Source organism: Sorex araneus, chromosome 2 (assembly GCF_027595985.1).
Source record: "Sorex araneus isolate mSorAra2 chromosome 2, mSorAra2.pri, whole genome shotgun sequence".
NCBI lineage: Eukaryota > Metazoa > Chordata > Mammalia > Eulipotyphla > Soricidae > Sorex > Sorex araneus.
In genome coordinates, this window is record NC_073303.1 from 131,748,169 (window position 1) to 131,762,333 (window position 14,165).

Consider the following 14,165-nt stretch of genomic DNA (forward strand, 5'->3'; position numbering starts at 1 on the left):
TTGTTTTTCCCCATTAAGAATAATGCTTACCATGGGCTCGTGGTAAATGGCTTTGACTGTATTGAGAAAAGTTCCTTCAATTCCCATTTTGCTGAGAATTTTCATCATAAACAGGTGCTGGATCCTGCTTGTCAAATGCTTTCTCTGTATTTACTGATAAGACCTTTTATCTTTTATTGGTATGGTGGGTTATGTTGATTGACTTGCAAATGTTGCACCATTATTGCATCCCCGGGATGAATCCCACTTGGTCATGGTATATGATCTTTTTGATGAGTCGTTGGATTCTATTTGGTAATATTTTGTTGAGGATCTTTGCATCCATGTTCATTAGGGATAGTGGCCTGTAATTTTCTTTTCTTTTTTTTTTTTTGTGGTGTCTCTGTCTGCTTTTGGTATTAGAGTACCTCATAGAAAGTGTTAGTGTTCCTGTTTCTTCAGTTTCATGGAAAACCTTGAAAAAAACTAGCAATAGGTCCCATTAATTTTTTAAATATTTTCTTTATACCTCACAAATGAGTGATATCAATTGCTATTTGTAATTCACCCTTTGACTGACATGATACCCTCCAAACTGGGCGCCTAAATTTTATCACTTTTGTCCCAAGTTCAGGAGACTATGACTGGGGGGTGGGGTGGGGTTTTGAACCCCAGTCTGCCACATGCAAAGCATGCCATATTTCTTTATATAGGGTTTATAACTCTCTGTCTCTTCTACTTCTGGGACTTTTTTAATGTGAATGTTATGCCTATTAATGTTGTCCCACACAGAACTCTAAATTAGCTTTCCAGTTAATTTTTCTCTTTGCTGATCTATTCCCATGTTTCTCACTGTAATACATTCCATTTTGCTAATTCTAACAACTACTCTTTTTTTTGGAGGGCCCCACGTGGTAGCATTCATAGATACTCATGTTTCAGTGCTCAGGGGTCACTCATGGCAGTACTCAGGGGACCATGCAGTACTGGGAATCAAACCGGTGTTCCAGCATGCAAAGCATCTGCTCTAGCCCTTTGATATATATCACCAACCGCAGCAGCTACTTCTTGCCAGGCAAATCCTTTACCACCACTTCAACTATTATATACTACTACTATATATAAATTGACTTCAACTTTCTATTCTTTAGATTATTTTACTTTGAAACTTTCTTATACTTTATTGTTTTAATTTTAAATTTGTTGTTTTTACTTCAGTTAGCATCGTGAATACTCTAAACTCTTAGTCATGTAAGTTGGTGGTCATAATAATAGTACAGCAAGTAGCATGTGTCTCTCATATGAAACTCAACAAATGTTTACACTTTTTTTAAACCTACCATCACCCAGCAAGATGTGTTTAAATTTTGTTTTGTTTTGTTTTTTTTGGGTCACACCCGGCGATGCACAGGGGTTACTCCTGGCTCTTCACTCAGGAATCACCCCTGGCGGTGCTCAGGGGACCATATGGGATGCTGGGATTCGAACCCGGGTCGGCCGCGTGCAAGGCAAACGCCCTACCCGCTGTGCTATCGCTCCAGCCCCAAGATGTGTTTAAATTTTTATATTCCTGCCTTCACTTGATTCTCCGCAATTTAAGTACCACTTTCTTAATGAAGTTGTCTTTCTCTATTTCTAAAATTTGATAATAATTTTTAGATTTAATTCAAATATTGTACAAATTGAATTTGTACACTTGGATTAGATAGAATTTAGAATCCACTTTCATCCTGTAGCCTAGAAATTAGTATTAAGCATACATTATTTTATTTCAAATGTTAATTTTTCCCATCAAATTAAATTGTAGCTTGAGGTTAGAGCCAAATTTTACTTTTTGTACATTCAGTAGTTGCTAAATACATGTTGATTTATTTTATTTCATATTGTTACTGTTGCAATTTGGAAGTAAGTGAATCTTTTCTTGTTTTATTTTAGTAACTCGAGTGCCACACCTGATGGCACTCAAGTCTACTCATGGCTTTGTACTTGGGGGTTGTTCTGGGTGATGCTCAGGGGACCTGCTGTGCTGAGAGTACTTTCTGCATGCAGATCATGTGCTCCACTTGTTTAGATGTCTCTCTGGCTCCAGGTGTATCTTTATTAAGACCATGTGTTGGGGGGTCCAGAGTGATAGTACAGAGGGTAGGACACTTACTTGCACATGGCCAACCTGAGTTCAATCTCTGGCATCCCATATGCTCCTCTGAGCACCACCCACCAACTAATTCCTGAGCACAGAACCAAGAATAACCCCAGAGTATCACCAGGTGCAGCCAGAAAAAATATACATATATGAATATGTATTGCGCTGTTTGAGGTCCCTGGTACAAAATAAAAACCCTGCAATCGCTGGTATCCTATTCCAAGAATGTACACTTCCTTATTTAACACTGAAGGAAAGGGGAGTATCTTCTATAGCAAACTTAAAAAATGATTCAGTATAGTATATGTCTAGTATATGTCTGTCTTTATCTACAGACTTGCAGCTGAACAGCTTGGATTCAAAACTAAACTTCATCATTTACAAAATGTTGGCCTTGGACAAGTTTACTAAATTCTCAGGCTCTTAGTTTCCATGTTTATTAAATTATTATAATGATAGCACCAACTTTATAGAACTGAGTTAATACATACATTCAAAGCACTTATACCAGGTGACACAAAGTGCATAATGTTAAAATGAATAATAGTGAATCAATTATCTGTAGCACTGTCATCCCATTGTTCACCGATTTGCTCAAGCAGGCACCAGTAACATCTCCATTGTGAGACTGGTTGTTAACTGTTTGGCATACTGAATATGCCACGGGTAGCTTGCCAGACTCTGCCATGCGGGTGAGATACTACTGGTAGCTTGCCGGGCTTTCCAAGAGGGATGGAGGAATCGAACATGGGTCAGCCATGTGCAAGGTAACACCCTACCCGCTATACTGTCGCTTTGGTCCAGTGAGTCAATTGTTTAATAAAAATGTAAAACATTTGTAGTTTTTCACTGAATATGTTTCGAAGGTGTTACTTCAAGTTTAAATATATATACATATGTATGTATAAGCACATATACATATGAATGATTCATAGAATTTCATTGCCAAGAAGCACTGTAATTTCATTTATCAACCCAATACTACTGGGCATTTGTTTCATTTTTAAGCTGGCTTTTTCTTTTTCACCCAGGAACTGAGAGCAGAAAGACTAATTTGAGATTTCAGGTATCAAAGCATTCTACAGAGGTAATACTGTATTTAAATAGAAGACTGAATTCTAATTTAGTTTATCTTTTTTCAGGGGCTATGCAAAATGATCCTTTGGACTTAATAATATGCTGGCTCCTTTCCAGACCTACTTTTCCATAATATTTTGCAGGAATTGAATCCATTTTATACATGAGTAGTAGTATTTCTTTCCTTTATATAAATAGTTTGAAGAAATCAAAAACAGGGCCTGAGAGAGTACAGTGGGCAAGATGCTGGTGAGGAGTAAGCCTGAATACAGCCTGATGTGGGCCAAAAACAAAAAACTAGTAGAACTGAATTTCCCACCCAGACCATACCTTCAAGATTTCAAGGTATTGTCCTATTTGGTCATCAGGCCAACATTCAGGTCTGAGGCTGCTGGAGCCCCTTGACTGGCCACCTCCTACTATAAGCAGCCTCGTCTCTGACTTCTGTGTGTAGATAGGATTCTGTGCCAGCTTATGGAAAGATTTGGAAGCACTGGTCTGTGATTAAATCAAGACAAACTTTGCGTGTGGCAAATATATATAGCTTGGATTCTTGTTCTATCGTTGGTGACTCTTAATTCTTTGACATTTTAGCATGGCTGCCCGCTGTTTCTGGGATGCTGACACGGACAACTACATGCATGATGTCTTCATGAATGTAAGTCTCTTTGGAAACCTTTTTTTCCTTCATGAGGACATGCAGACCTGCCCAATTAAATTACTTAATACTTACTAAGCTGGGACTGGAACGATAGCACAGTGGGTAGGGCATTTGCCTTGCACGCGGCTGACCTGGGTTTGATTCCTTGGTCCCTCTCGGAGAGCCTGGCAAGCCACCAAGAGTATCCCGCCCACATGGCAGAGCCTGGCAAGCTACTCATGGCGTATTCGATATGCCAAAAACATTAACAACAAGTCTCACAGTGGAGATGTTACTGGTGCCCACTTGAGCAAATCGATAAACAAGGGGACGACAACGACGACGACAGTGCTACTTACTAAGCTACAAGAGTACTTTTGTTTTAGAATTTGTCTAACCCTTGTGGGTCAGATGATTTTACTGTTCCTTTTCATATTACTGAAGCAGATACCTCGTGTGCTATTTATAGGTAAGGGGACTTATATGTGCACTCCTTCGAAGTTTGATTTTTGGAGTAACATATTTCTTTAGACAATTTACCTAACTGTGAAGAAATCTAGATAGCAGAATTCCATGAGTAATGGGAGTATGGGAAGTGGTATATAGTTCTTTGTCAGCTTTCTGAGGTAAAGGATCAAGATATGGTGCTGTTTTTTCCCACTTCTTTGAGTTAAAAATGCATATTTTCCTGTATCCTTATATAATTCATTTATTCAGCAAATAATTTTGAGCTCTTGCTATGGGCCAGCCTCTTACTGAAGATACTAAGAATAAAATAACTAAAATAAAACAGGAATGATTTCTGCAAGCAGAGGGCATAAAAGTCAGAGGAGACCAAATAAACACATATATACAAAAAAGCTAGCAATACTTAATAAGGATTATAAAGATCAGATTTTAAAACTTAGGGTCAGAGGGTAGTTGCTAGAATCATCTTTGAGAACCTGATTTAGATTACTGGCTGATTGTACCGTATCTGTAGCCTAATTGAGTGTTAAGTTTCACTTCCAGAATATAAAAAACTTTATATGGATCAAGATTCCCAGAAAGCACAGTACAGGGTGAGGAAATAAGGGAGTTTAAAAAAACATAGGCTTTTGAGTTGATAACTGCTGTGAACTTAGCTCCAGTTAGGGTTCTGTCCTATCAAGTAACTCTGGATTGCAAAAGTTGAATACCTAAACCTGGCTAGGCCTTGACTATATTTTTATAGGCCCTAAATAATTACATTGAGTATAAGGACTTGAATTCCAGTAGATATTTAATTTATAATACTTTAGTTTGTTAAATTCAATAGTAACAAGTAATTGTTTCAAGTAATAGTAACAAGAACTGGAGTGATAGCACAGCAGGTAGGACTTTGCCTTGCACATGGCAGACCAGGGTTCGATTCCTCCATCCCTCCCAGCAAGCTACTGAGTATCCCACCTGCACAGCAGAGCCTGGCAAGCTACCTGTGGTGTATTTGATATGCCAAAAACAGTAACAAGTCTCACAATGGGGACTTTACTGGTGCCTGCTCGAACAAGTCTATGAACACTGGACGACAGTGCAATAGTAACAAGTATAAGTTTTTAAAATCAATAATAATAAGTATAACCTATAATTTTATATCCCTCCTTTTCCCTAGCTATAATTTTTACTTGGGTAAAATTTATTTGGTAAAATTTATTTGGGTCTCATTACCCTGACCCTGAAAGAGCCTCCAATACGACTCCATTGGAAAGGATGAGTAAAGAGAGGCTTCTAAAACTTCAGGGCTAGGACAAATAGAGACGTTACTGAGACTGCTTAAGAAATTTGACAGTGAACAGGATGATGATGATGATGATGATGATGATGATACTGAGACCGCTTAAGAAATTTGACAGTGAACAGGATGATGATGATGATGATGATGATGATGATGATGATGATGATGATACTGAGACCGCTTAAGAAATTTGACAGTGAACAGGATGATGATGATGATGATAATTTTTACTGTATTTTAAGAAATAAGTTCATGGCAGATTATAAATTAAGACAAAAATGGTTCCTTCACCATAGTACTCTTGTAATTCACACGAATGCCATCCAAGGAACAAGAGAACTAAGATAATCAAAAAATTTTATGGTTTGGGTTAAATGAACTCATTTTCAACTCAATGCTGAGCTTAAGATGGTTTGGTGGGTCATGAGTTACTTGAGTTGCTAAAGCAAGTGGAACTCTGATAATTGTCTAAAAGGTGTTTTTATTAAATTTAACTGGAATATAGAAAGAAATTGGAGATTCTGAACTAAAAGACAAATAAATTTAATAATTTATTCTGTCTGATTAAACATCCAGAGACCATTTGTTTGTATCATGACAAGGTCCTATTTTTAGTTTTGAGAGGAATTTGAATCACACCCTGTGATTCTCAGGTTGGGGAACAGAGGTAGGGGTGGAATTCGTCCTGGCTGTGCTCAGAAGTGAACTCCAGTGGTGCCTGGGATACCATATCACATACGCTGGAGATTCACATCATGGCCTGCCACATGTAAGGCAAGTGCCTTAACTCCTGTGTTAACTCTGTGCTATCCTATGCTCTCTCTCCAGCCGAAGCTATTTTTGTAACCTTTAATACTATAGTTTTTTTGATTGGATAATGCATGTTCTCCAAGAAACTAAAGCAGTTCATATTATCATTTCTGCAATTAACCAGGTAAAATGGAAATACTATTTTATGAATATGCATTATATAAACTTTGTAGCTTGCATTTTGAAGAAAACTGTTTGGGGGCCACATATAGTGGTGCTCAAGGGCTACTTCTTGTGTGATGCTGAGGGGACCAGAACTTGAACTCCCATGTTGAGGATCAAAATCTGAACTCCCATGTGTGTGCTGTAGCCCTCTGAGCCATCTCCCTGATTCCGTCGGAAAAACTCATTCTTTGCTCATTCAATCCTTTTAGCAAGAACAATTTTGAAGTTACCCTAAAGCAACCAACCTTACAGCTTACTCTGGAATCCCTTTGTTTCTTGGGAAGGAAACAGTCTTTGTGACTGTGAAAACTGGCAAGGATCTGAGATGATTTCATTTGCTTCTGCTGCCCCAAGTTCCTCATTGGTACTAATCTAGATGTGGTTTATTTGTTTCATTTATTCTTTAGGACAGTTTATTCTGTGTGGCAGCAGCATTCGGATGTTTCTACTATTGAATCTTTGAACAGCTGGGAAAAGAAATGACTATGAAGAAATACGAACTTTTTAATGTTACTAATTGTACTGACAAAATAAAAAAGTTAATAGTTTGGCAACTGAGAACTGAGTTTTGGGGCCTTATACTTTAATGTTTTGATTCTGTTAAACTGTTAATACATTCGAAAGTAGAGAAAATCCTCAACTATTTAAATGTAACTGTAAATATCTTGGTGTGTTTTCTACCAAGGTTTTGAAATTATTGTTATTGGTTTTGGGGTCACTTAGAGCCGTATCTGGGTCTGTGCTCAGGATGCCCAACAATTTGTGGTGCTGGGGTCATAGATGCAACTGCAGTTACAAGCAAGGCTAGTACCTACCACTGCTTTTTACTTGAAGAGTTGTGCATTTATTTTTTACTTCTCATAATGTCACGTGTTAAAAATAGTTTATTTTCATAAGCATAGTTGCATTGATTCCATTGAGCTATACTACATAGCTCAATGGCTAGAGCTCATGTTCTGTATGCAGGAGGCTCAAGTTCCATCACTCCCTGAGCATTGCCAGACCTAACCTCTGGGAAATAGCCTGAGTACTTCTGGGTATGGAGGCCAAACTAAACCACACACTCAGCACCCCCCCCCCAAAAAAAATAAATAGGTCATTGGGGCCAGAGCGATAGCACAGCAGGTAGGGCGTTTGCCTTGCATGCAGCCGACCCGGGTTCGATCCCCGGCATCCCATATGGTCCCCCAAGCACTGCCAGGAGTAATTCCTGAGTGCAAAGCCAGGAGTAACCCCTGAGCATCGCTGGGTGTAACCCAAAAAGCAAAAAAAAAAAAAAAATAGGTCATACCAGTGGTTATTACATTAAGATAGTACAGCAGGCATGACACTTGCCTTGTATGCGGTAGACCAGGGTTCAATCCCTGACATCCCATAAGGTCCCCAAGCCACCAGGAGCAATTCTTGAATGCAAAGCCAGGTGTAATCCCTGAGGACCCCTGTGTGTCCCGCCCTTCAAAAAAAGAATCTAAAACTGGGTCTTGAATATAGGTATAAAATAACCTCTGACGGGTCTAGAAATTTCATTGCTATATTCCCCATGTCCTTGTTGAGGTGACTGTTCCTAATTTTACACTATTATAACATTGAGATGACTTTATTTGTTTATTATAAAGTATTTTCCCTTATATTTTTTTAATTTCTTTTATTTCTTTTTTTTTTTATTGAATCACCATGTGGAAAATTACAGTGCTTTCAGGCTTAAGTCTCAGTTATACAATGCTGAAACAACCATCCCTTCACCAGTGCCCATATTCCACCACCAAAAAACAAAAACAAAAACAAAAACAACCCAGTATACCTCCCATCCCTCCCACCCTCTCTCCTCCTCCCCCCCCCCAACTGGTAAATTTCACTTTACTTTCTCTTTACTCTGGTTACATTCAACATTTCAACAAAAAATTATCATTGTTAGGAGTTCCCCATTAGAGTCAGACCTGTGGTGAGGAGATAGGAGGTCTCTAATAAGAGCTATTGTGGCCGCGCAGTTTTGGATTTCTGTATTTTAGCAACTAAACCCAGGGAAATGTCTTCCAGAAATTGTATCATTGCAAGCTTGCATCTCTCATTAGTGGTCCTCATAATATGGCTGTCCCCACGCTCTCTCCCCCCCAGAGAGAGAGAGAGACAGACAGACAGACAGACACACAGACAGACCTTTCACCTCCTGGGCAGGCATGGGGCCGCGGCTTAGTTCTCAGTCTGGAGACATTCTGCAAGGTATCAAAAGTAGTTTAGCTGGCCTCTGGAATCATGCTCATGTAGCTGCGGTGAGGCCACACACATGCGCCCCCCCCCATCACATCTCCTCAGCGAGCGGGCTGCTGCCGCCCACCTCCCTTACATTTTCAACTGATGACTTTATCTCTTCCACAAGTGTCTGCTTAACTGCGTCTTAAACAATAGGTTAAGCACACATCCATCTTCTCCAGGTTTGGACATAGCGTCATGGGTGAATAAGCTGGTTTTCTTAAGTCTCTCCAAGATTATGAATTCTTAGGTCAGTTACTGTCCAAAGGCCATCTTTCTGGCCACGGTCCCCAGAGCCCCTGCTCTCTTCTCCAGCGGCCCTCCTGATCCGCAGCGCTGCAGTGTACAGTCTAGGCTGTGAACATTTGATCCTCAACAGGGAAAAGGTCACTACCAGGGTTTTTTCCTTCTCTCTCCCTGGAGGAGCTTGGGCAGAGGCATCCGTTTACCTAACCTCTCTCCCGCTCTCTCACCTGCTCTTCATGCTTGTAGCGAAAAGCTCCAGACTCCTTCTGTGGTGCTAGGGGGCGCCTCCCTCCCCCCCACCCCCCGGCCTCAGAGCCCCCCGAGACCCTCCCGTGACTGCCTACCTGGAATCCGTCATCCCGGCGCGCTCGGTCTTTTCCTAGGGACCGTTGTCGGCGACAGCCTGGGCCTGAGCGAAAAGGCGGGGGCGGGGGAGGGAGTCGCCGCAGGCGGCCGGGGGCTCTCCAGAGGAAGGCGGAGGGCCCGGTCGGGGAGAGGCCGGGGAGGCGGCCGCGTCGTCGCCTCCCACCGACAGCGCTGTTCGCCCGCGCACAGCCTACTCCTCCGGACTCAGCCGCCCTGCAGCCCTACCCGCGCTAGCCTTGCCGTCTGGGCTCCGTTCCCAAAGCCTCGGCCCGCGGCGGAGGCGGAGCGACGGGGTCAGGGGTCAGGGTTTTCCCGAGGCGTCAGGGGATTGACAGCGGGGAGGGAGGAAGGCGGAACTTCCGGCCCGAGGTTCCGTCAGCTGCCTTTCCCGGGCGTCTCCCGCAAGCTCCTCAACTTCCCTTGTCCGTGACGCGGCGCCGGGCAGAAACCCGCGGCGCGGTTCGGGAGCCAGGTGAGGGCCTGCCGGGTGGGCTGCCGGGAAGGTGTCGACCGAGAGGGGGCGGGGCGGGGCGGACGCGGCGGGTGTGCGCGTGAAGAGCGGGCTTGGTGACAGCAGGCGGTGGGAGGCGCGGGCGGCCACTGTGACCCAGGGCAGTGACAGACGAGGGGACTGTGACCCAAGGGCAGGACCCGGGGATCCTGCAAGCCGGGACGACCGGGGCGCGAGCGCAGGCTGCGAGCGTACTTGGACCGAGGAAGCGGGAGGCAGTGACTGCGGGGACTGGGGCCGCGGCCAGGGACCTGGAGCGGAGCCGGAGCGATGTCGTGACCGTGCCAGGCCGACCTCGGGGAGCAGGAGCCGCGGCTGCCGGCGTCCTGCGCAGAGAGATGACCTGAAGGAGCGGAGTGTGGGATCCGCGACTGGCATGGTACTGAGCGGGCGTCGGCCAGGGTCCGAGTGGCGGGCGGGCACAGAGGCGCCTTCGTGGGAGGACGCCGGGCCGAGCTTCCCGGACAGACCCGGCGGTGCACCCGCTTCTCCGTCCCTGAGTTCCAGTGGCTTCAGCAGGGAGCTGAAAGTTTGCTGTGGACGAGTGCCGCCCCAACTTTGGGCTCTGCCATACTGCCGGGCTGTGAAATCCATTTCGGGCAAGCACCAGATGAGATGCCTAAGTATTTAGGTCTGTAGGTGTAGATTTTTTAGTGGATTTTAAAGCAATAGAAAAAAACTGTTTCATAAGGGTAAGTATTGCTTCATTTTAAATGGCTTTAATTATGTTGTACATGGGATTATAATGTAAATAGATTTTATATATATACTTAAATGTTTGAAGGAACCTGTAGTTTAAAAAAGCACTTAAGGGGGCCGGAGCGATAGCACAGCGGGGAGGGCGTTTGCCTTGCACGCGGCTGACCCAGGTTCGATTCCCAGCATCCCATATGGTCCCCTGAGCACTGACAGCGATAATTCCTGAGTGCAGAGCCAGGAGTAACCCCTGTGCATTGCCAGGTGTGACCCAAAAAGAAAAAAAAAAGAAAAAGAAAAAAAATAAAAAAGCACTTAAGTTTGAGAAACATTAGACTAGATTATTTGAGTTCTCTTCCAGGGGGTTGATCCTTCCAGCTGCAGTGGGGAAGACTATCTATAGCTGGGGCACAGACTTTGTGGGATTAATATAACCCAAATGTAATGCAATTGGTGAGTGATGAGGGGGCAGAGAAATTCAAGATCTCTACTGGGAGACCCAGAATTTATATTGAAATAGGAACAGTGCTATTTACAGAAACAAGACAAAGGCATTTAAGATAGGAAAGAAAAATGCTAGGTAAAAGCTGTTAGGGTGGCAGGCTTCACAAGATCAATGTCAGCATTTAGCCATAAAATAAAATGGGTGTAGGAGGACCCAAACTTTATGGTTCTTTTCAATCTTAATATTTAGTGATTCTGCAAATATGGAGAATGTTAATAAAATGGAATTGGTGGACCAGAGAGGTTGTACAGCAGACAGGACACTTGCTTTGCTGGTACCACATATGGCTCTCTGAGCACTGCTACAATTGATTCCTGAGTGCAAAGCTAGGGGTAAGCACTGAGCACAGCTGAGTGTGGCCCAACATTCACCCCAAATAAAAAAATAAAGGGAATAAAAAGTCAGTGTTAATGTCAGATAATTCCAGCAAGTACAAGAAAGAATCACACTGGTCAGGTTGACAGTGGTGACAAAAATGTCACAAGAGATAAATGTTTGTGTGTTGGAGGCCAGGACTGGCATACCCCAGGAATAATGCCTTCCTGGGGGTAATTGAGTGGAGGTGTTCATTTCTGGTATTTTTTTTTTTATGGATGTCTTTTTATGAAAACTTTTAAGTGATATAGTTTTACTACCTCCTCCATTCTCGGTTCTTTGTAGAAGTGGTACTTTTGGCCATCCTTTTAAAAATGGTCTAGAAGTTTGAGGTCATTTAAAAGTTGTTAGACACTTTATCTGTTACCCTTACCTGCACTCTGTCCTGGCCTAGGACTCTTCCGGAGTCCCACCCAGTGACTGCCTACCTAGAATCCACCCGGCCTAGGACCCCTTACCGCTTCATATATACATATATATTTTGTGATAAGAGTTAAAATTCTTGAGTGTAAGTGACTTGGGACTGGTGAGGTGATTGGCTTTAATAAAGAAAAAAAATAATGACTAGTTGCAACCTACCATAACAACAGAAAGTAGATGTTTACATGATTACATCCTGCATATGAAAGTACTCATTAATTTCTAGGACAGAATACATGCTCTAGAAGAGATGACAATTAGGTTTAGGAACTGCCACACTGCCTCTGCGGTGTTTTGTTTTGCTGAATGCAATGATTCTCATTGATCTACCCTGCTTTGCCAGTATAATAGCATGACTGATAAGGAATGAACATTAATCTTTCCTTCCCTTTGATCTTATAATTCTCCTCCTATAAAGTGGAATTAATTGCATTGATTTATTAAATAATCAAATTACTGTGTTTCACTGTTTGCAAATCAGGTTAGTCAAAACATATAATAGCATTTTTGTTTGTTTTTGGATTTTTTTCTCTTTCAGTGACTTTCATTTTGAGGGTTGAAAGGTGTATTAATTTGAAGCTTTCGATGTTTGGACTGGAATGACTGCCCTTAAGTAAGGGAAACTTATGGACCTGCTAGGCTATTGCATCACCTCCAGAACTATTTGCTAACCAGTTTTGAAGAGAGAGCTGCTAAAAATAGTGACATGGTCTTATCCATGTGGTCCTAGAGAACAAAATGAGTATATGGCACTTACAATAAAAGTAGCCTCTTTTTAAATTTAAGAATTACCTTAGATGTGATTACATTGTACTTTGGCTATAGAGTAGAATTTTTTTTTAATTTTTTAAAATTTCATTGAATCACCGTGAGATAGTTACAAGCTTTCATATTTGGGTTACAATCTCACAATGATCAAACACCCATCCCTCCACCAGTGCACATTCCCCACCATCGATATCCCGGGTATGCCCCCCCTTTCCACCCTCCCCCTGCCTCTATGGCAGACAATATTCCCCATACTCTCTCTCTACTTTTGGGCATTATAGCTTGCAACACAGACACTGTGAGGTCATCATGTTTGGTCCATTACCTACTTTTGGCATGCATCTCCCATCCCAGCTGATTCCTCCAGCCATCATTTTCTTAATGATCCCTTCTCTATTCCATTTGCCTTCTTCCCTCCGCTCATGAAGCAGTCTTCCAGCTATGGGGCAGTCCCCCTGGCCCTTGTATCTACTGTCCTTGGGTGTCAGCCTCATGTGATGTTATTTTATACTCCACAAATGAGTGCATTCCCTCTATGTCTGTCTCTCTCTTTTTTTTTTTTTGGTCACACCCGGTGATGCACAGGGGTTACTCCTGGCTCTTCACTCAGGAATCACCCCTGGCGGTGCTCAGGGGACCATATGGGATGCTGGGATTCGAACCTGGGTCGGCCGCGTGCAAGGCAAACGCCCTACCCGCTGTGCTATCGCTCCAGCCCCTGTCTCTCTCTTTCTGACTCATTTCACTTTAGCATGAGACTCCTCATGTTTATCCATTTATAAACAAATTTCATGACTTCATCTCTCCTAACAGCTGCATAGTATTCCATTGTGTAGATGTACCAAAGTTTCTTTAACCAGTCATCTGTTTTAGGGCACTCAGGTTGTTTCCATATTTTGGCTATTGTGAACAGTGCTGCAATGAATATATAGGTACAGATGTCATTTCTACTGTGCTTTTTTGCATCCTCGGGATATATTCCCAGAAGTGGTATTGCAGGGTCATATGGAAGCTCAATTTCTAGTTTTTGAAGGACTGTCCATATTGTTTTCCAGAAAGGCTGGAGCAGTCGGCATTCCCACCAACAGTGAAGGAGCGTCCCTTTTTCCCCACATCCATGCCAGCACTGGTTGCTTTTGTTCGTTTGAATGTGTGCCAGTCTCTGTGGTGTGAGATGATATCTCATAGTTGTTTTGATTTGCATCTCCCTGATGACTAGCAATGTGGAGCATTTTTTCATGTGCCTTTTGGCCATTTGTATTTCTTTTTTGAGGAAACTTCTGTTCATTTCTTCTCCCCATTTTTTGATGGGGTTGGAGGTTTTTTTCTTATACAATTCTACTAGTGTCTTGTATATCCTGGATATTAATCCCTTATCAGATGGGTATTGGGTAAATATTCTTTTCCATTCTGTGGGTAGAGCAGAAGTTTTTATTTTGTGCAGTAAACCCTTTTAACAAT

The 14,165-nt window shown here is 42.5% G+C and overlaps 2 protein-coding genes and 1 long non-coding RNA gene across 8 annotated transcripts in view; 2 read left to right on the top strand and 1 right to left on the bottom strand.

Annotated features, from left to right (window-relative positions):
- Positions 1 to 7,128, top strand: part of DYNLT2B (dynein light chain Tctex-type 2B) — a 34,216-nt gene extending 27,088 nt beyond the window's left edge. Inside the window, exons 4-5 of the mRNA XM_004618729.2 lie at positions 3,794 to 3,857; positions 6,975 to 7,128. Of these exons, the coding sequence (XP_004618786.2) occupies positions 3,794 to 3,857; positions 6,975 to 7,022 (112 nt within the window). The 3' untranslated portion in view covers positions 7,023 to 7,128. The remainder of the gene's footprint in view (positions 1 to 3,793; positions 3,858 to 6,974) is intronic.
- LOC129402497 (uncharacterized) overlaps positions 1 to 9,540 on the bottom strand; it is a 92,263-nt gene extending 82,723 nt beyond the window's left edge. For all 3 annotated transcript variants that reach the window (XR_008628678.1, XR_008628676.1, XR_008628677.1), the window contains exons 1-2: positions 9,408 to 9,540; positions 8,725 to 8,780 (exon numbers count right to left, since the gene is read on the bottom strand). This is a non-coding gene — a long non-coding RNA (uncharacterized LOC129402497). The remainder of the gene's footprint in view (positions 1 to 8,724; positions 8,781 to 9,407) is intronic.
- The window catches only part of PCYT1A (phosphate cytidylyltransferase 1A, choline), an 80,002-nt gene that overhangs the window by 14,767 nt on the left and 51,070 nt on the right, over positions 1 to 14,165 (top strand). Inside the window, exon 2 of one of the 4 annotated variants that reach the window (XM_055129283.1) lies at positions 3,794 to 3,857. The gene's annotated coding sequence lies outside the window, so the exon portion shown is untranslated. The other 3 variants (XM_004618668.2, XM_055129284.1, XM_055129285.1) reach the window with 3 other exon arrangements.